This window comes from Lissotriton vulgaris, chromosome 1_1 (genome assembly GCF_964263255.1).
Source record: "Lissotriton vulgaris chromosome 1_1, aLisVul1.2, whole genome shotgun sequence".
Lineage (NCBI taxonomy): Eukaryota > Metazoa > Chordata > Amphibia > Caudata > Salamandridae > Lissotriton > Lissotriton vulgaris.
In genome coordinates, this window is record NC_141685.1 from 1,938,243,203 (window position 1) to 1,938,266,334 (window position 23,132).

The 23,132-nt window shown below is 46.0% G+C and overlaps 1 protein-coding gene across 2 annotated transcripts in view; it reads left to right on the forward strand.

The window, feature by feature from the left end:
- ACSS3 (acyl-CoA synthetase short chain family member 3) overlaps window positions 1–23,132 on the forward strand; it is a 1,235,137-nt gene that overhangs the window by 267,915 nt on the left and 944,090 nt on the right. For both annotated transcript variants that reach the window (XM_086919605.1, XM_086919608.1), the window contains exon 3: window positions 10,996–11,184. In XM_086919605.1, coding sequence (XP_086775731.1) covers window positions 10,996–11,184 — 189 coding nt within the window. The remainder of the gene's footprint in view (window positions 1–10,995; window positions 11,185–23,132) is intronic.

Below are 23,132 nucleotides of genomic sequence, written 5' to 3' on the forward strand. Positions count from 1 at the left end.
TGCTCTGTGAAAGACTAGAATTTACACTGCACATAGTCTGGCTCTTTACTTGCTTTCCCCAATTTTAACCCCTCCCCTGCTGATGACGGAACCGCTCCGTCATCAGCCGCGGTGGCGCTGTGCTGATGACGGAGCGGTTCCGTCATGGCCCACCCGATGCTCCTGCGCGGCGCGGATTCCGCGCCTGCGCTGAGCGTTCTATTGAGCGGGCGGGGCCATGACGGAACCGCTCCGTCAGAAGCACAGCGCAACCGACGCTGGTGACGGAGCGGTTCCGTCACTAGCATGCGCCCGCCGCATTTCCGCCCCGGCCCCTTAGCACTGCGGCGGAACAGCCACCGCAGTGAAGGGGTTAAGGAAAGAGGAAAAGATCCCAGTGGCCTTGAATTTCAGGCTCCAGGATGCCCTCCTTTATCAAATTACCATTATTAAAGGTCAGAAAACATGCTTTTTAGGTCTCGCCAGAGCACATGTGCTGCTCTGCGAGACTTTAAGTTAGGGCTTTTCAACTCTAAACACGTACGAGCGTGTGCTTTATTTTTCCCACCTGCTATTGGCCTTTGCATGTGTCTCTTGGAAAGACAGCATGCATTTGGTCCAAGGCGGGTGCATGTCCCACCTTCTGTCTTCTGTGGCCTAGGCTGCTCGGGAGCAAGCAGTAGCGCCATCTGTTTCCAATTATCGCAATTGGAAACCGATGGGGGTCAGCCTGGTCGTGCACCCGCTCATGAGCGCACGCTCACCCGTCGCTTTCAGTGCGGCGCACGCCTCATCAGCTAGCCCTAAGATCTCCTTTTTGTTAGAGGCGGTGTGCGCGGGGTGGGCCCACGCTCTATGGTGATAGAATGTTTGAGGCTGTGCTCGGTATTCTGCGCTGTGAGGTGATAGAACCGTTCCCTGGAGCCGCGCTCTCTGGTGATGTGATGCCTGCAGCCGCCCAGAGCAGAAGATCGGCACCTAAGCTCTCCTCCGTGGGTGAGGATGGCAGGGCTGTCCCCGTGGTGCAGGAGCTACATTGTAAACAGTCTTCCGAGCAGCTTCGGTGGAACTGGGGGCGGCTCTTGCTCTAGCCCCGAGATTTCCTCTCAGGGAGGGGCCGGCAGCAACTGAGGGGATTTCTGTAGCCTGCTGGTATGTCTTCTTGCACCCTCAACTCCTGCTTCTGGGGCAGCAGGAACCGTTGTCTCTCTAGAATGTACACCCTCGCCGGTCTCAGAATGAGCTTCAGCCCTGCTTACACTTGGGACTGCCCTCACTACTCCCGGCTGAGTTTGCTACGCTACGGTTCTTCAAACTTCCCCCGCCTCTGCCTATAGTCTGCACAGTGTGACAGTGTTGTTAAGGGTTCAGGAAATGCTGGTCTTCCGCCGTGCCTCCACCAGGTATCTATCCCGTGGCCTCACAGTGCCTCCTCAGCAGCCCCCGGGCAGCTGCCTGCCTTCGGCGAGCACGTTAGGTGGCAGGCGTCATGGACGTCAACCAGGGGCCAGCCAGGGGTAGCATCTGCTACTACTGCCATGCCCTTTTGTACCTCTGGCACTGTGTGTGCTACCGCTGGCTTCGAGAGTAACGAAGGAAAAGCGAGTAGCAGAAAGTAAACAGCAGCACAGTTAGATAGAGCTCCAAGATTTCTGATTACTTTACGCCCTTTCCGCGTTTTGCATATCCCCTAACTCTTTTGCTTCACATAAGAGGCTGTTGAGGGAGACGCTGGCGGTGGAACAGGAGTGAATCCTGTGATCGCACCCCCAGCGTAGGGATCGCTGATGTTACTTCAGCTATCCTTGGTGGTTTGGTGAAACCAACTTCCAAGGGCAGACCAGTTTACAGTAGGTATTGGGCCCAGTTTACCATTTGCACCGTGATTAGAGCATCATGATAAAAGTGGCTTTTAATCGCTGTCTTCCTTTTGGAAACCATTGAATATGTGATAAACGCAGGTGTATTGTGTGGACTTTTGTGTGTACTTGAGCTAAACACAATTCCCAGGTCCCACTCTCATACTTAACACTGTGTCTTCATGACGTCTAACTCACAGAAAAATGTGTCATTAAGTGTGGGCAGTTTTAAGCCCCACAGCCAGTGCCAGTACCTTCCAGTATTGTATTGAAGACCACCGCATCAGAATCTGTCATTACTTTAGTTTCGAAAGTTTGCTAGAATCTACTGAGATTACAATGTAAACTGAGCTCTGGACACTGATTGGGGCAGTTAATCGTGGCAGTGCTGCAACCCAAGAACAGTGCAACGCACCAGAAGATGCGCTTGCCACTGCCAACATTGTAATAGAGCCAAAGCTACCGCCCGCTCAGGATCAGTACTATGCAGGTCAGGTACCAGTCCACATTGAAGTATTGCCTGAGTTATGGCCCATGAACAGCGCTGTGTTCTAAAAGAAGTGATGCAACTGCCAGCATTGAAATAGAGAATTAAATATGGCCAGGATCAGTATTGTGCCAACGGAGCACGGCCGAATCGTCTGAAATTGTAGTGAAATTAGAAGTAATAGTAACAGGAGTTGCCAGTATTTTACTGGGAGGCAGTAGCAGGGCCCATGATTCACACCATATCCTGAAAGGGCTGTAGCAAAAACAGCACAAGGACTTACCAGCTATGCATTAGGTGTTTCCAAAGCCCAGAATTATTGCTAGTGATTACCACTATTGCATTGGAGACAGGGCTAAGCTCAAGGGTCGATACCACAACCCGACAGCATTGCAGTTAACAGAGTACTAAAGTTCAGGATCAATGCCTTCCCCTGCCTGCAGGATTCATTTCTTGGAGTTCTCATTTTTGATATTTAAATCCTAACCCCAGAGCTGGGCTCCCAATCTAAAATGGCGGCGCTCTGCCTCTACCTATTCTCTAGCTTCTCCCCCCCCGCCCCTGCTGATGTATCCTCACCCCCAGTGAGGCTGCGCTACAATTGCACTAATTTAAAAGTGCATTTCTTTTGCCTTTTAACTTCACTAATTTAAAGTGTATTTTTGCCTTTTGACTTCTCTCTGCCCTAAGAATACTTGCTCCTACCTGCTCTTCCTATCCCCTAACTTCTCCCCTCCACCGTCACCAATGAATACTCACCCCCAGTGAGGCGGGAATACAATTGTACTAATTTAAAAGTGCATTTCTACCCTCGAAATTCTCTCTGGCCCTAGGATTATTTGCACATACCTATTCTACCTACTCTCTAGCTTGTCCCCTCGGCCCCTGCCTATGAATACTCTCCCCTAGTGAGGTTATGTTACAATTGCACTCATTTAAGAGTGCATCACAACCCTCTGAATTCCTTCTTTCTGGCTCTAGGATTACTTGCACAGCTTGTAAACTTCAGCCCAAAACCCAACGCCTGACTCCAAAATAGCGACGGCCACTGCCGTCCCTCTACCCTTTTAACTTACTCTATTACCCCTCCCAAATCAACATGACACATCCCACCTTGACTTGGACGGGGGAAAATCCCATTACCTTGGTCTACCGCCCCCACCTCTCCAAAACCGCTACTAAATCTTTCAAGCACGCCACCCGGAGATCCTGGTAACCGACTTGCGATTCAACACGGACAGTGGTACTTGCACAAAGGACCTCATCTTCTACTCCAAAAGAGTTGCAGCCTGGCGCAAAACCCTAATTCACCTCCTTAATGTTCGCTCATCGAGAAACATTCCATATGCCCCCTCCTCCACGCTCCAAGCTGACATTACCATTACCCTCTACAAAAATGGCATCATTCTGATCCAAGCCTCATCCAATAACCTCAATAAATTTGCCGATCTTTTCTCCCTGCTTAGAAATCATGTACACAACACGGATAAGGTATCCAACTCCCGCACCATAGGCTCTACGTCCTACCAGTCTACTTTGCCTATCCACCCGCCTACCCCCACCCCTACGGCTTCCATCACTGTTCATCCTACCTCCCCCAATTCCCACTGACCCTGGCCTGAGATCCTCCCCTACACCACTGATCCCCCCACTTAAAGCTCCTCACCCCCTCACCAACGGCGAAGTTGGCTCTCCCCCAAAAACACCGACCTCAGCTCTAACCTGCCCCTCGCCGGACCCCCTTAAGGGGCAACATAACCTCGACAGCTCACACTCTAACCTCTCCAACAGAGTCGCCCCCAGACCTCTGCTCACCACCCCACCAACCATCTTCCATTACCGTGAACTTGTAACGCCTCCAAAGACACCTGAATCGGTTCAAGTAAACCCTTCTCCTCTGTCACCTCCGTGGGCTACCGACACTGCTCCCGAACCCTTGCAACCCACCGATCTAGCACCCCCAGCCTTTACGGATCTCGAAACTCTACCCTCCAGAGCGACAAATCTAACCCAAAGCATCCATGGATCCATTCTGGATCTTATGAACCTTCTTAGCTTTGCGGAACTCACCCTCGCCAACCTCAAAGCACCCCAATCCTGTCCCCCTAAGAACGCCCTCACCAACCTCATGTCGCCTCAATCCTCCCACCCTAAGATCTCCGACCCTCTCATGCGCCCTCTTCCGCTACCTCTAAGACGTCTTCGTATGCGCAAACATCCCTGCCTCCATTCTGAGGTAGAATCCAGAGCTCTTGCAATCACTTACAACTCCACCTCGGCCACCTCTTCTCACTCGGACCTCACGGGGGAAGAAGTCCTAGCTATCCTCCAAGACCATAACCCTGCCCAAGACTCCCCCTGCCCCCAAGTTACGAGTCCTAAACAACACATCTGCACAGTCTTCATCAACCCCAACAGTCCAGCTACGCTTCACAACAGAAGTGTGGTTAAAAGCAAACCTCGCGCCGGTGCTTCTATCCGCCCTGACCCCTGACACTCCCCCTGACTCCCCTCTATCGGGCCTCTTAATTAACTGCCGCTCTGCAATTAAACATGCCTCGGATATCGCTGACCTCATCCTAAATAAAAGCATAGACCTAACTATACTAACCGAATCCTGGCTCAATGAATGCTCTTCCCCTTGCCTCAACTTATTAGTTCCCCCTAACTACAACATTGCTAGGCTAGACAGGCTCTCCAACAAAAAAGGTGAATGCATCGCCTGCATCTACCGATCCTCCCTCTCGGTCACGGAACTCCTAGCTGACTCCTGCGAATACCTCGCCCTCTACATTTTCAGAAAATCACTACCCCTTTGCAACTTGCACATCTTCTACCACCGCCCTGGCTCGAATGACTCTTTCACTGACCTCCTCTTGGATATCATCACAGCCAAGATTCCCTTCAATACTAAATAAATCTTCCTTGTTGACTTCAACCTACATTAGAATGACCTTAAAGACCCCCACGTCAACGCTATTAAAGACCTCCTCTCTGATCAAGCCCTGTCCCAAGCCTGCTCGCTGCCTACTAACTCAAAAGTGGCCACCCTGGACTGGATCATCTCTAAAGAATCCGCAGTCAAACTTGTCTTCATAGACCCATGCGACTGGTCCGACCACCACACTATCTCCTTCGTTCTACCAGGGACCCGCAAGTCAAAGACACTGCAATCGATGATCCCCAAGCGCTGGATCAGAGACACTAAAAACCTTGACTGTATCAAATTGGAAGCACGCTGCAATTCCGATCTCTCCCCCCCCCATGCATATTACTGCGGTCAGTGACCTCAATGATCATTACTCAGCATCCATATCGAACATCCTGGACGACCTGGCTCCTCTAAAACTAAAAAGGTCACAGATCAAAGACAGAAACCCCTGGTTCTCTGATTCCCTCAACATGGAAAGGAGAACCCTAAGACAAGCTGAAAGAATCTGGAGACAGCACCCCTCTGCTAAGCACCTTAAACTTCTCCGCCAGGCAAGAAACTCTCACAATAAACACATCCTGAACTCAAAAAAAGAATACTTCAGATCGGAATTGGGGAATGCCAGAAACAGACCCGCAAGCTCTTTGAGCTGATCAAACACCAATCTAATAAACTGGCTAAATCTCAGAAAGAATCCCCTAAATCACTAATATCCTCTGAGGAATTCTCCTCTTTCTTTACTGATAAAACCAAGGCACTAGAAACTGAACTCAATCCTGCCGATTACTCTCATCCCCTCCCTGACCTCCCCCCATTCTCTGCACTACCCACACTGGCCCCACCTAAAAACAAAGCTCACTGGACTGACTTTGAATACTACGACGAAGACTCAATCTCCAAAATCCTCTCTACCTTGAACCCCAAACAACACTTCAATGACCCTCTACCATCTAACTGCCTCACCGCGGTCATTCAAGCCATTATTCCCTGCTGGACTACAATAATCAACGCCTCACTTCAGCAGGGCTCTATCCCAGACCCACTTGAAAGCCGGTCAAGGCCCTCCTATCCTAAAAAAGCCATCGCTGGACCCCGCTTCCCCCGACAACGTCAGACCTATCTTCAATATCCCTCTGTTAGCTAAAGTGTTAGAAAAATGTGTCTAACAGCAACTAAGTCAGCACATCAATAACTTCCACCTATTGGACAACCTTCAATATGGCTTCAGACCGGGGCACAGCACGGAAACCACTATGCTCCACATCTTGAATGATCCCTCCAAGCCCTTGACCAAGGCAAAACCTGCCTTCTAATCCTCCTAGATCTATCCTCCGCCTTCGTTACGGTCAACCATGATAAGCTACTTGAACGTCTTAATCTCAGGATGGGGCTTGATGGTGTGGTCCTAGAATGGTTTAGGTCCTTCCTACATAACCGATCTCAGAGATTCCACATAAATGGCAAACTTTCACCTCCCACCCCAGTCACAGTAGGTGTCCCCCAAGGTTCAACCTTATCACCCACCCTCTTTAACCTTTAGTTAGAGCCACTCACTGAAGTTCTCCGTACCGCCAACATCTACCACATGTACGCGGATGACACCCAAATATACATCAATATTTCATCACGTGAGGAGATCATTACCCTGAACGAGACCTTGAAATTAACTGTCCAATGGTTTGCCGCTAACCAACTGAAACTCAATGCAAAGAAAACCGAATTCCTCCTGATCTCCCTCTCCAAAGCCAACCCTGAGCTCGAGACTTGGATCAAAGCTATCACAGACTTAAATTGCCGCCGACCTTTGTGAACTCTGCCAAATCCCTGGGCATACTCCTCGACAGTAACTTGAACATGCGTGACCACATCAACTCAATGGCTAAATCAGCCAGTTTCCAATTGAGCTACCTGTGGAAGTTAAAATCCTTCATAGATGCTCTAGACTTAAAAATGGCAGTCCAAGCCGAACACTAGACATATGGAGACTGGAATATGGGTGTTCCACCCTCACTGGTTTACCCAAAATCTCTCTGGCTCCTCTAAAAGCCTGCCCCAATGCGGCCGCAAGATTACTCACAGGCACCAGGAAATTTGACCACATTTCTCCACATCTGTAAGCACTAAACTGGCTCCCTATGGAGGCCAGAATACAACTGAAAATTGCGTGCATTACTCACAAGGTCCTCTACACAAACTCCCCTGCCTATCTGGCTCAGAAACTGGTGATGTCTGGAGGAACTAGAAACTCCCGGTCTGCTAGAACCCTCCTGCTCCAACCTGCTCGCTTTCAGAAAAAAAACCCCTACAATAGGGTATTCTCCGGAGCAGCACAAAGAATTTGGAACTCTCTCCCGCCTGTCATCCGAAAAATCCCCTCTCTATCACGCTTCAAGAAGGAGACCAAAACCTTTCTCATGGGCAAATTGCTAGGACAATGACATGCTTGCACCTACCACAGTGTGCCTATCGAATATATAACTATTGCCTCCTCCGCTGTTTACCACCTCGCCCTGATACGTAATCATGGGGCTGTGTAAAGCCCTCTGATACCCTCACGGGTCAAGTTGGCGCTCTATAAAACATTAAAATAAATACATAAAAGAAATAAAATATTAAACCTTTATTTGCCGTGGTGTTTGGTCTCATATATGCCCTAGATTTTTTAGAATGGCTCTTCATTGTTCAAACACATGTACATATTTGGTCTCTTTGTGCACCCATCTTTTTTCCCTGCACAGTCAGATAAATGTATTGGTGCAAGCTCAGCAAGCACCGATATCTCCTTGCAGCCTGAAGCTATAAAGACGAAATGTGGAACTATTTTCACTGTTAAACCTATTTGCCCATTATTTCATTGCATTTTTCAAACGGACAAGCACATCTTGGAATGTTAACCAAGGAAATGCTGCCCTGAATGTCTGAAGTCTGGGAACACCAAATATGTGTTGGAAGGCACGCAACGCCCTTTGGGCTCAAAGGGCTTCATCCCGCCGCCCCCGTCCTGTGTGTCAGCCCGGGCTGAGGCAGCTTCCCGCGCACACACACAGCCGCATCAGAGAACTTCACAGCTCTTTAAAAGACCATATGCGCGTTAACGAGGCTTTGTTGTTTTCACCCCTTCTTAGAACCCCTGCATCTACACTCTGCATACTGCTGGAAGAGTCAGCCCCCCAAATGTGGCTCTAGTTGCCCTTCTGTGTGTCGTTTTCCTCGGAAATGTATCCTGAACAATCAATCATATAATATTGGCTTGAATTACAACACTGTACCAGAAATAATATTTATGGTGCACTTTTTATTTGATGAGAAAGCAAACTTGGACCTTTATGATCTTATCCTTCCTGTTCTTGCCTGGGTTCCGATTTCCTGTGGACTCCCGAGCATCCCAAGATTTTCTCTTGTCCCTGCCCTCGCCATAAACTTGGTTTTCTACTTTCTGATTCAGTTTTCCAGACTTCCTGGTAGGGGTGGGCGGAATTTGCGTAGTCGGGCTATGCAAAGCTCCGCGAAACGGTAAAAAATCTCTGCGAGCACGCAAAAGTTCAGCAAACAAGAGAAATTGCTTGTACCACCCGTTCGCAATGGTTTTTTCCTGTTCATGAACGCTGTTTGCGTGCTCGGGGATAAATATCTCGCGAACCGCATTTTAAAAGCGCGAACAGGCAAAAAATTCCGCAAAGCCGCGGATCGCGGATTTTTTGTCAATTCCGCGTTCTCCACGGAACGCGAAATTACACAAATTCCACGAGCGGAACGGAATTTACCGCCTAGCCTACTTCCTGGTTGCGTCTCACCAACCCCGTGCATCTCCCGGGCATTGCACCCTACGATCGTCGGAGCTTGAAAGTGAAACCACACAGGCTCTTTACGAATATGTGTGCTTAGTACAAGACCGAGACCTCTGCCCCGTCCCCTTCAGTAAAAAAGAAACTACATGTCGCACACATGTTGAGGAAAATCTTTTCTGCATTCATTTACTTTTTAATTGGAATAAGTCTGCATGCTTAAATAATGCATTTACCTTGTTTTGAGTCCGTTATATTGTGTCTCAGAAGTTGCTGGTCATGTTTAAAGAAACTTCAGTTCAGTAATTTCATTTCCTCCGTTTGCAACCTTACTAATGATTTGTGCTCTTACTCTCCCAAGCTTCACCTGAAACTTTAGCATTTTTCTGTATCACAAATCCGTATTTCCTTTAATTTGCCGCTGTCTTGTTTACATTATGTCCTTTGAGTATCCTGAGGTCTGATAGGTCCAAATGCTAGCCATGTTTTAATTGATATGAAATACTGCTGTGTATACACAACACCAACTTGTGACCCTTCTTATTAATAAGAGAACAAGCATTGGCATAGCCAATAGGTCTCGCCTTTGGAACCGTATAAGGATTTAGTTATGCAGTACAATATCCTTCGTGCAACAACATCAACTTTTGCATGTCTAAACATTTATAAGGTCCCAAAGGCGAGACCTATTGGCTATGCCAATTCTTGTTTGAATTGAAGTCCAGGCTGCTCTGAAAAATGCCGACCGAACCCATTTTGCCCTTCTCAGAGCTCCAATTTCATGTCCCCTGCCATTCGGTGTGGATGAACAGACCATTCCAAGCTCTGCTTTAGTCAATAGTTCTCCTTGCCAATCTTTTTTTTCTACACGTTTATTATCCCCCTATTCCCGGTTTTATTAGAACAAGAAGGCATAAAACTGCCACGGTGTTTTGTGTTGCTACACGAAAAAATACTAATAAAATAACAATCAGTGTGTGATAGATACTGCGTTAAACTTTTTAGATTTTGCGATAAAATAGACACAGCTCCGAGACCCCACTTCAGATGATAAATGTAACATGCCCATTCGGTATGTCTTTGTTTGCCCACATTGTTTTAAGGATCTACATTTGTGTTCCCCTGAACGAGCTGCAAGAAACACCGACATAAAAATGCCACAGGAAATGACAAGTGCGCCCCTGTCAGTAACAGCAATTCACATAAAAAAAATACATTAATGTGGATATTTGACAGCACATTCATATTGTGTTAGTATTTCGTTTATGACAGTATGAAGGCATTTCTTCTTGGTGAGTGGAATCAGTTAAGGGTGCAAAAACCTAACGTTGTCGTTTTTTTTTAATTCATCTTTATGAAAGCATATATTTCTGTGATCTTGTTCCGGGTCAATGATTAAGTGGCTCAGTTACCGTGTTTTAAACTAAATACCATTATTAGGATTTCCATTGTAAATTCAGTAATTATGGACTGGTTTGCAGTAAAGTGATCCATTAAAGTGTTAGTCACCCAGTAACAGATCCATAATTACTGCAAATATGTGGATAGCTGAAGCCTTTGCTTGCCAGCAGGGCCGGCTTTAGGCATGTGCAAGCTGTGCACCTGCACAGGGCCACCAAACCCCAGGGGCCACCACACCAATATATATCTTTAATATAATAATCCTTTGAGGATGGAGACATATTTGCGTGGCGGCCCCTGGCAGGTATTTGGCGGCCTCCGGCTCTGTTCCACTTCCAAACACCCTGACCCCCCCCCTCTTCACTGGCCTCCGCGCTCCGCCCCGCCCAGACCCCCTCTTCCGGGGCCCCCTACCTACACTCCCTGCCCAGGGCCTCCATGAGCCTAGAGCCGCCCCTGTTGCCAGATGTGAATGTTATACGTTTTCAAACAATTAACTAGTTTAATGACGCGTGCAAGCCCAGTTATTTTTCTTTAATCTCCTTTTCACAGGTCTGCAAGCTGGCTGGTGTTCTGGTAAAACACGGAGTGAGGAAGGGGGATCGGGTGGTCATATACATGCCCATGGTCCCACAAGCAATGTTCACAATGCTGGCTTGTGCTCGGCTGGGAGCGATTCACAGCCTCATTTTCGGTGGCTTTGCCTCAAAAGAACTGGCAATCCGTATCGATCACGTGAAGGTAAATTTCCAGCCAATAATTATTTGTTCGCGATTTTATTTTCTGGAGAAGAAATGCTTAAATTGTTGCCAAATAATCATAAAAACGAATACTCTAGAATACATACTGTATACGTGTTTACATCTGCTATCCTTCTAAAATAGGAATACTGCTGAGACGTTTGGACCCTTAAAACAGGCGTCTGGTAATGGATGGCTAAACCCTGTTGATTTTATTAAGGGCCATATTACGACGTTGCCAGTCCTCCTGTGGCACTGCCGCCGCACTGTACGAAGGAGCACCGCCAAAGCCTGCCCACCAGATTACGATGTAATCCAGGTCGGGAGGGCTGTTTTACGGCGGTTTTACAACCGTGGCCTGTTAGGTTCATAGGAGAGCCTAACATGCTGCCCGCCGACATGACAGCATCTGCAGCACTTTCCTGCATGGTGTGACATGCATGCCACACCGTGCATGAAAATGGGTGCAATTCCAGGTGGCACAATATGTGCCCCCATGCATGCACTCCCAGGTGCGGTACGGGTGCCCTATTAATGTCCCCTAAACTCGGTGGTCGAAGTGGGGGAAAAAAAGTAGGGGAACTGTGGGCGGAGAATCAGAGGGCGGGAATAACCTGAGGATTGGATCGGTGGGCAGAGGTGTAGCCTGGATGCGCAAAACATCCCAATCTTTAGTATTTGTGTGGCATTTCACTGACCAGTTACAGCTTATTATGTTCTGTAATTCCACCAATGGATACACACGATTATTTAACGATTAATATGAGCTATTGACATTAGAAACATATTCCACTTTGTGAATTTATTTTAATCACAGAATGTCCCAAAAGGCTTAAAAGTGGAAGCACAAGCCATTTGTTTCCGAGCCATTGAGTTTCTGGTGTCAGCAATAAACACAGAGATGATCAATTTTACGTGTGTAAATGACTGTATAGGAAATGTTACATAAGACAAAGGACTACAAGGTGTAGGAGTCACATGATAACCATACTAGTAGACAGTATAGTTTAATAGTGATTGGCCTGGAGAAACACAAACTCAGAATTTAAAACTTAATACCATGATTGGGGGTTCTCTTTAAAAATCATTATTGATTTGTATCAGAAATAACACTTTTTGCAACATTAGGATAATCAAAGACTGGGGAGACGGGGGGGGGGGGGGGGACATAACGCTCTAATTTATACCTTGCAGTTTGCATGCAGCTCTTAGATGAAAGTTAGCAGCTCACTGTTCTTTGTTAGGATTTTAACTTATAAACTGCAAGTAGCAAAAGGATCTCACTGACAAAAGCAGTAACCCACTGACCTATTTACAATATGTTTTGCAAAGTAACAGGGGGTTGATTCTGTTTAGGGAATCAGAGGCAGGAATCAAAGTAAATAAAGTTAAATGCACAAAGCCTCTGACACCATGGATCACGCAAGTTATTTTATATTTTCACGTCCTATTTATTGACAGTGAATGCTCTAGTTTTTAGCACATTATTCAAAGGTTCAAATGAGTACACATTGGGTGTGAACAACTCAATTTTGATTATCTCCTTACATCAAAAAATACATTCGATAACAACAAAGAATAGCTTACTGGCTAATCAATTAACGTGAGACAAACACAATGAGTGGAAAAACTTAATAAATTCAAATATAAACAATCCACACATAAAATGAAAAAGTGAATTCATATATCTACAGTATCTTATTTACAAATGATATGTCTAGGTCCTACTGTAAATCTCAAGGAGATTATGTTACTGTCCCGGGGGGGTGTTGTTGATTTGTCCCTCAAGCGGGAAAGTTAATTGTCCTGTGATATGCCAGGGAAAGTCATATTTTCAAGGGATTCTTAAGTGCCTAGTGGTGAGATACGTCTCTCACTATATGTCCCAATAATTTAGTTGGATCATATGGCATATATTCCTCCTGGCACCAAAGATGAGCCTACGCGTTTCGACCTTAGGGAAAATCTTGACAGGAAAGAAACTTTGTGAAGGTCTTCATCAGGGCTCTTAGTAGGTGATGAGGAGCGTCATGTTGCACCTACAGGAAAAGTTATAGGGGCATGTTTTAGTTGTAGGGTGTAAGATGTATAGGACCACATACAGTGCTTATGAAAAAAGGGGGTTTACAAATAGTGATAGGCTCAAATTTTTACATAAATCACGTACCCAAGGTTGAGAAAAGTCAGTACTGCATTCGATGGATACAGTTAGCTTGCAGAGAACGGAAAGTTGGTTCCTCACACTGCTGTGTGGTGAAGATGATTGACTGCAGTCTCTTATTTATTTAGTGCTGTGGAGGGAAGCAGGGAGAAAGGGTTCAAGTCTCCGTGTGGGTGCACCAGGTGACATCAATTACGCGAGAAAGTGAGGGTTGCGCCTGACTTGAGCTGCATGGGGACAATTGATGTCTTTTGGGCAGCTTGCGTGGGCCTTGTGCGCTCATTATTAATGTTACAGGTTGTGGTTTTACGCCTCGCTAAATTACTGGTGGCGTGCGGCGTCTCGTACCTGCAGGGATTTGAAGGGCTCTTCTTCAGCGCTACCGAGTCATTGTGGCGGGAAACGTTCTCCGCAGTCTGGAGGTGCCGGGGTCCGTTGCATACCCGGCGCTACCTTCCTCTGACGTGTAGCTTCTTGCTCGGCACTCGTTCAAAAGGTTTTACACAGTGTTCGGCAAGCGAGGGTTTTCGCGTCCTGGTTGGCAATCAGAGCGGAGCTGCCATTGGGTCGTTCTTCGGCAGTGTTGTCTCGAGGCTTCCAATAGGGCTGGATCTCGCTTCGAGATAGACGTGGTCCCGTTGCTAGGTGATCAGGACGCTTTGGGCTACAGTCGAGGAAATCGGTCTGCACGTTAGGATTATGTGTTGTATTTAACACAGAGAACTGGAGATTTCTGATAATTCGTTAAGACCGTGGTTAACTGTATCAAGATGCATAATAGTCTTAGCTTCCTGCTTGGACAGATTGCTGGCTACATTTTGACCTTTAACTTGTTTGACCACAGTCCATTTCAGGTCATCTGGTCCATGGTTTTTTTCAATAAAGTGGGAGACCATGGGTGCATTTTCCTTTTGGCACCGAATTCTGGAGCGATGCTGTGATATCCTTGTTTTAATTGGTTGACTTGTTTTGCCCACATATGCAAGTCCGCAGGGGCAAATAGCACAGTAGATCACGTTACTGGTGTTACAATTAGTAAATGTCTCGTGTTTGATTTGTTTTTGCCCATAGTAGAAAATAGTTCCTTCAATGGTACTGTTGCATGAAATGCAGTTGCCGCATTTATGATGTCCTTTGACAGGCGGAAGATTCAGTAGTGACTGAATTGAGCTGTCTTGTCTCGGTGATGTAGTGTCCGCTCTGACCAGTTTGTTTCTTACACTTTCATTCTTTTTGAGTGCGAAAATGGGTGGATTTTCGAGTGGTTTCAGGCTCCGTACGGTGTTCCAATTTTTTGTGACTATTTTCTTAATTTCTGTGGTGGCTCCAGAAAATGTTGTCACACATACAATTGGGGTATCCTCCTTGTTCTTGTCTTTTGGAGTCAGAAGGGTATCTCTCGGTATATACCAAGCTCTCTTCATGCTTCTCTTCAGCAATTTCTTGGGGTAACCTCTCTCCAGCAGTTTGCACATCAGTTCCTGGGCGTGTAGGAAATAGTCAGATTTCTTAGTGCAATTCCTGCGCAGTCTCAAGAATTGGCTGAATGGTAGATTTTCTCGGAGGTTACGTTGATGAAAACTAGAGAAGTGCAGAAAGGTATTGCGGTCGGTCTCTTTGGTATATAGTGTGGTGTACATAGCGCCCTCTTCATGTTTGATCATGAGGTCCAGGAAATTTATTTGTTTTTTGCTGTATGACAATGTGAATTGGATGTTGGGATTACGATCGTTGAGCCAGACGACAAATTCTTTCAAGGTAAGCTCTTCACCTCGCCACAGCATGAAGACGTCATCTATGTAACGTCTCCAAACTTTTATATGTCCATCAAAAGGATTGTTATTGAAGATCCAAGTGGCTTCATATAGTGCCATATACATTATGGCCATTTCCGGCGCGAAGGGACATCCCATGGCCGTCCCCATGGTTTGGAGGTATTGTGTATTGTTGAATTTGAAGAAATTGAATTTCAAACAGGTTTCCGCTAATTTGAGAAGAAAGTCGGTTGGGACATTATGTGGCCGTTCTCTCTTTTCGAGGAAGAATTCAAGTGCTTCCAGGCCATCTTCTTGCGGAATGTTGGAGTATAGACTCACGATGTCCATCGTGACCAAAGGAGCTAATTAAAGAACTGGAAGAAGCTTTTAAGAACAACAAAGCAATTGAGAACGCCCAGGCCCTACTAACTAAACTGGAAAAAGAAAATCAAATCTTCCAGAAAACAACAGAAGATTTCAAAAAACAGAAACTATTGAAAGACATCACAAACTACTCTGAGAAAAAAACTTACCCTTATCTGGACAAGGACTATTACAAACAACAACAGAACACCAGTGCCCTATGTACATACGGGGGCAGAAGTAGAAGACAATTTCTAACGTTCTCAGAAGACTCCTCTGCATCAACCAACTCAAGTGACGCTGACGCCTCCACCAGCAACAGAGACGACCAAGCCCGCCAATTCTACCAGGCACCTTTTTCCGACAGAGGCAGAGGCAGATCTCGTGGCCGCCCGAGAGGCAACAGGTGGTACAATCGCCCCAACAAACAATACCAAGGGGAGATCACAACGAGGAGACGAGTCTACCGATGGTAAACCCGAATGAAAACGCAGTCTTCAATCTGTCCAACCATACCTTGTCTGACAGTGAAAAAAGTGTGCTTCAGAAAGGTCTCACATTCATTCCAACTGTCCGTCCAGATATCTGCCAAACCAAACTAGAGATGATCCAACTGTTTAGAAAAATGAGACAAAAAATTTTCTTTGAAAACCAGCAAGACGTACCTATCAGAAACTATTCTGGATTGAAAAATCCTTCAACCTTTTTTCCGTACTCCAGCCAAATGCCCGTTGAACTACTGGCGTTCGAGAAGAACGTGCTACGTGACCTAGACATACTAGAGAAAAAGAAGAAAAGATACATCAAATGGAACCTAACATTGGAAGAGAAAGTAGCACTACAGGGACTTCAAGACAACAAGAGTCTCATTATAAAGCCGGCGGATAAAGGCGGGGGGATCGTTATCCTCCCGCGTGAAATGTATGAAGCCGAGGTCTTACGTCAACTCACGGACGAAAAATATTACAAAAAAACGAATGAAAACTGGAATGAAAAATTTAAAAACCGCCTAGAAACGCTGGTCAATCAAGGCAGAAAAGAAGGATGGGTATCCAAAAAAGAGGGTGAATATTTAATAAATAAAAATCCACGCACACCCTTAATGTATATACTACCCAAAGTCCACAAGGACCAAACGAACCCACCTGGCCGCCCGATCATATCGGGGGTCAACTCAATATTGGAACGACCGGCCAAATACGTCGACACATTTCTCAAACCGCTTGTTGGTCAGACTGCCAGCTTCATAAAAGATACTATGGAAGCGATAAATTTTCTAGACGGCCAACCTTTTGACGAATCAATGGAACTTTTGGTCACGATGGACATCGTGAGTCTATACTCCAACATTCCGCAAGAAGATGGCCTGGAAGCACTTGAATTCTTCCTCGAAAAGAGAGAACGGCCACATAATGTCCCAACCGACTTTCTTCTCAAATTAGCGGAAACCTGTTTGAAATTCAATTTCTTCAAATTCAACAATACACAATACCTCCAAACCATGGGGACGGCCATGGGATGTCCCTTCGCGCCGGAAATGGCCATAATGTATATGGCACTATATGAAGCCACTTGGATCTTCAATAACAATCCTTTTGATGGACATATAAAAGTTTGGAGACGTTACATAGATGACGTCTTCATGCTGTGGCGAGGTGAAGAGCTTACCTTGAAAGAATTTGTCGTCTGGCTCAACGATCGTAATCCCAACATCCAATTCACATTGTCATACAGCAAAAAACAAATAAATTTCCTGGACCTCATGATCAAACATGAAGAGGGCGCTATGTACACCACACTATATACCAAAGAGACCGACCGCAATACCTTTCTGCACTTCTCTAGTTTTCATCAACGTAACCTCCGAGAAAATCTACCATTCAGCCAATTCTTGAGACTGCGCAGGAATTGCACTAAGAAATCTGACTATTTCCTACACGCCCAGGAACTGATGTGCAAACTGCTGGAGAGAGGTTACCCCAAGAAATTGCTGAAGAGAAGCATGAAGAGAGCTTGGTATATACCGAGAGATACCCTTCTGACTCCAAAAGACAAGAACAAGGAGGATACCCCAATTGTATGTGTGACAACATTTTCTGGAGCCACCACAGAAATTAAGAAAATAGTCACAAAAAATTGGAACACCGTACGGAGCCTGAAACCACTCGAAAATCCACCCATTTTCGCACTCAAAAAGAATGAAAGTGTAAGAAACAAACTGGTCAGAGCGGACACTACATCACCGAGACAAGACAGCTCAATTCAGTCACTACTGAATCTTCCGCCTGTCAAAGGACATCATAAATGCGGCAACTGCATTTCATGCAACAGTACCATTGAAGGAACTATTTTCTACTATGGGCAAAAACAAATCAAACACGAGACATTTACTAATTGTAACACCAGTAACGTGATCTACTGTGCTATTTGCCCCTGCGGACTTGCATATGTGGGCAAAACAAGTCAACCAATTAAAACAAGGATATCACAGCATCGCTCCAGAATTCGGTGCCAAAAGGAAAATGCACCCATGGTCTCCCACTTTATTGAAAAAAACCATGGACCAGATGACCTGAAATGGACTGTGGTCAAACAAGTTAAAGGTCAAAATGTAGCCAGCAATCTGTCCAAGCAGGAAGCTAAGACTATTATGCATCTTGATACAGTTAACCACGGTCTTAACGAATTATCAGAAATCTCCAGTTCTCTGTGTTAAATACAACACATAATCATAACGTGCAGACCGATTTCCTCGACTGTAGCCCAAAGCGTCCTGATCACCTAGCAACGGGACCACGTCTATCTCGAAGCGAGATCCAGCCCTATTGGAAGCCTCGAGACAACACTGCCGAAGAACGACCCAATGGCAGCTCCGCTCTGATTGCCAACCAGGACGCGAAAACCCTCGCTTGCCGAACACTGTGTAAAACCTTTTGAACGAGTGCCGAGCAAGAAGCTACACGTCAGAGGAAGGTAGCGCCGGGTATGCAACGGACCCCGGCACCTCCAGACTGCGGAGAACGTTTCCCGCCACAATGACTCGGTAGCGCTGAAGAAGAGCCCTTCAAATCCCTGCAGGTACGAGACGCCGCACGCCACCAGTAATTTAGCGAGGCGTAAAACCACAACCTGTAACATTAATAATGAGCGCACAAGGCCCACGCAAGCTGCCCAAAAGACATCAATTGTCCCCATGCAGCTCAAGTCAGGCGCAACCCTCACTTTCTCGCGTAATTGATGTCACCTGGTGCACCCACACGGAGACTTGAACCCTTTCTCCCTGCTTCCCTCCACAGCACTAAATAAATAAGAGACTGCAGTCAATCATCTTCACCACACAGCAGTGTGAGGAACCAACTTTCCGTTCTCTGCAAGCTAACTGTATCCATCGAATGCAGTACTGACTTTTCTCAACCTTGGGTACGTGATTTATGTAAAAATTTGAGCCTATCACTATTTGTAAACCCCCTTTTTTCATAAGCACTGTATGTGGTCCTATACATCTTACACCCTACAACTAAAACATGCCCCTATAACTTTTCCTGTAGGTGCAACATGACGCTCCTCATCACCTACTAAGAGCCCTGATGAAGACCTTCACAAAGTTTCTTTCCTGTCAAGATTTTCCCTAAGGTCGAAACGCGTAGGCTTATCTTTGGTGCCAGGAGGAATATATGCCATATGATCCAACTAAATTATTGGGACATATAGTGAGAGACGTATCTCACCACTAGGCACTTAAGAATCCCTTGAAAATATGACTTTCCCTGGCATATCACAGGACAATTAACTTTCCCGCTTGAGGGACAAATCAACAACACCCCCCCGGGACAGTAACATAATCTCCTTGAGATTTACAGTAGGACCTAGACATATCATTTGTAAATAAGATACTGTAGATATATGAATTCACTTTTTCATTTTATGTGTGGATTGTTTATATTTGAATTTATTAAGTTTTTCCACTCATTGTGTTTGTCTCACGTTAATTGATTAGCCAGTAAGCTATTCTTTGTTGTTATCGAATGTATTTTTTGATGTAAGGAGATAATCAAAATTGAGTTGTTCACACCCAATGTGTACTCATTTGAACCTTTGAATAATGTGCTAAAAACTAGAGCATTCACTGTCAATAAATAGGACGTGAAAATATAAAATAACTTGCGTGATCCATGGTGTCAGAGGCTTTGTGCATTTAACTCTATTTACAATATGTGCACTTTGTGATGGGCCTGGTACATTTTCTTTGCAGCAGGCACATTAACCCTCTGCGCTATCTTTCCATGAGTCAAAACTTCCACTAGACAAATCTCCGATCTCGCTCTAGGAAGAAGTTTATTCATCAGTTATCATGACATTTTTATTATTGCCGAAAATAGCTGGTGGCCAGGAAGGAGGAAGCAAGTGCTTTTAAAACCATAATATACGATGCCCCCACTCAAAGTCAGCGCCCGTTGCGGTCACACCAGTCGCACTGCCCTAGAGCCAGCTCTTCTCAGGGGTCCTGTGACCTCAGTGACAGAGTCACTGTTGCTCGAGGGTCTGCTACTTCGTAGGCCTGCCCGCAAGACTGGAGGTGAACTTCAGTATGGATTGTGGTGGGCCAGCCTTGAAGGTGAACCCACACTTGCCACTTCTAGGGTCCACCTGCTGGTGCTAACACACCAGGGCTTTTCTGGTGCCTTCTAGGGTCTGGCATGGGAATGTGCTCCCTCAGGAGAGTGGTCTGGGGGACTGTTCATGAAGGCTGAACCTGATTCCCCAGTTCTAAATTTAGCAGCTCTGACCACAGTGCTACATCTGCTCCCTCACTGAACACCATACTGCCCCACTGAGAGAAACTCATACTGCCTTCAGCTACAATCCAATTTGACCTGCTATAAATAACTGGATGCGACTCAATTTAAATTACACACTAGGCAAGAGCAATATGCTGCCTAAAAGAAAAGGTAACAACATCCTGGAAAAAGCAAACACTCATAAGGAATGAAAAATTTAATAAAGCATGTAAAATGTAAGCAGGAACATGGTGAACTTAACACTTTTACAGTCATTATTCAGAAATCAACAAGTATTTTTGCCTGAAAAGTTAAGGACATAACTACAGGGCCCAGAAAGGACCCATTTCAATGTCCACTGCTTATATGCTTACAACACGTAAGCCGTATGGTTTCAAAAGACCACATTTGTGAACACAAAGCCGCCGTACACATTTTGTATTCCAATCCACCCATCAACCAGGTATTGCAGTACCTCCAGGCAGGGCCAGTCCTAGGATTTTCGGGGCCCTGGGCAAAAGGGAATGTGGGAGGCCCCTGAAATCTACATAAGTGACACCTGTTGATCTCAGGGAAGTTGCTTTGTGCAGACTCCACTTGGGCCGCAGCTCCTCCTCTCAGCCACCTCAAGCACCTCTTGTACAGCCCATTTCAAACTGAAGGTGTCAGAATTGCTTGGGGGCTGAGTTAAACTTGTGTGGGCTAAAGTGCTGACAATGGGCTCCCTGCCGAGTCTCTGAACTGGCTGCCTGAGAGGTGGACCCTCCCCATGGCCTTCCCACACCATCCCTTAGAGGCCCCGGGAGGGGGGGACCCCTCCCATGAGCCCTTTTGTGAAGCATTTCTTTCACTCTGATCGGCAGACATACACGAGGAGAAGTGGGGTGTTAATTGAAAGACAAGAAAACAAAAGTAGCTCTTTACTGGCAAACTCTGTAAAGTGGCACTAATGTGTTGGGGTTTGAAAAACATTATCTGGCCACTTTAAGAACACTCCATCTTGCTATATTTAATTATTTTTCAGTGTTTGAACCTTTTATTTCCGAGGCTGCACTTTGGAATAGAAAAATGTCAAAACGGCATTTCCAGCAAAAGTGGTTTTCTTTTTTGCATCCATTTCACAGGGGTACAAATGGACGACAGGAAGAGACGGTGAGAACCATTTCTTGATTCATGGTTTTCGGAAAAGTGAGAAGGAGTTAGACAGAACGAGAGGGAACAGGAGTGAGAAAGAGGGGGCAGCTGCCAGTGGCAGAGCAGAAGCGGACACCTTCCTTGTCTTGTCTGGGCAGGAAGTAAGAGACAGAGACCTTTTCCTTCTCTGCTCCCCGCCCGTCCACGAACATAATATTTCTGACGTCCAGGGACGCATGTTCATAATAAAAAAGAAGGGGAACGGAAGTTACAAAATTAAAGAAGTAGGGGCACGCCGTGCCCTGCCATTCCCTCCCACTTCGACCACTGCCTTTGATGTGTTTTATCTAGGAACCCGATCAATATTGTGACCTCATGCTACTATACGGCTATAATCAATACATATCCCTATAATGGCATAATAATCAGAGCCATATTTCAGTAACTCGCCTCTGCAGTCCATGACACAGCAGAAGCCACTTCCTTAGATTCCTAGATAGCACACCGAGTTCTTTCGACATACCAAACCCCCAGCAACCTGGGAAAGCCCGGATTGCTTTGTTTTGATTAGTAATAGAACTCCTGCGAGCACTGTAAGAACGACCAGTTCTTAGTGACATCTTTATTGACGTCTTATGTCCAAAAACCTACGTCAAACTCGGCACCTTTCAGGTATAAATATACCAACGCTGCCTTAAGCAAACACACGGTGGTGGTGAATACTGGAGCAGAACAGCTGTCCCCCTGCAGAGAGCCCAGCAGGTGCGAGAAACATACGGACGGTGCCCCTCCTCTTTGACGCGCTGAGAAAGACGCTGTCTTTTCTCCTGCCGAGAAAATCCAGCTCCGGCGTTTCCAGCCTACCCTTGCGGGTAACTGGGATATCGGGTCCTGAGCGGGAGATACCAGACCTCCTACATTCTATTCCAGAGGTACGGTGCTGACTAAACCCTTAGAGAGAATTCTTGAATCAAACTCTAGGCAAAAACAACTTAACTTAAACTGCTACTTACTCCTTCCCACTTATTAGGCTTAGGTCAGGTACACCGGGGTAGGCATAGTTAGAAGCACAGGTTGAGGTTGTTAGCCAATGTATATATAAATGTATATATTTTATTCATTTTAACTATCTTATGGCTAAGAAACCATATCAATGCTTTTACAGTATTATTTCGTAATACTCCTTTTAGTGTACGCACTTTTCAGTAACTCGCCTCTGCAGTTCATGACACAGCAGAAGCCACTTCCTAGATAGCACACCAAGTTCTTTCGACATACCAAACCCCCAGCAACCTGCGAAAGCCCCGCTTGCTTTGTTTTGATTAGTAATAGAACTCCTGCGAGCACTGTAAGAACGACCAGTTCTTAGTGACATCTTTATTGACGTCTTATGTCCAAAAACTTACGTCAAACTCGGCACCTTTCAGGTATAAATATACCAACACTGCCTTAAGCAAACACACGGTGGTGGTGAATACTGGAGCAGAACAGCTGTCCCCCTGCAGAGAGCCCAGCAGATGCGAGAAGCCCACGGACGCTGCCCCTCCTCTTTGACACGCTGAGAAAGACGCTGTCTTTTCTTCTGCCGAGAAAATCCAGCTCCGGCGTTTCCAGCCTACCCTTGCGGGTAACTGGGATATCGGGTTCTGAGAGGGAGATACCAGACCTCCTACATTCTATTCCAGAGGTACGGTGTTGACTAAACCCTTAGTGAGAATTCTTGAACCAACTTAACTTAAACTGCTACTTACTCCCT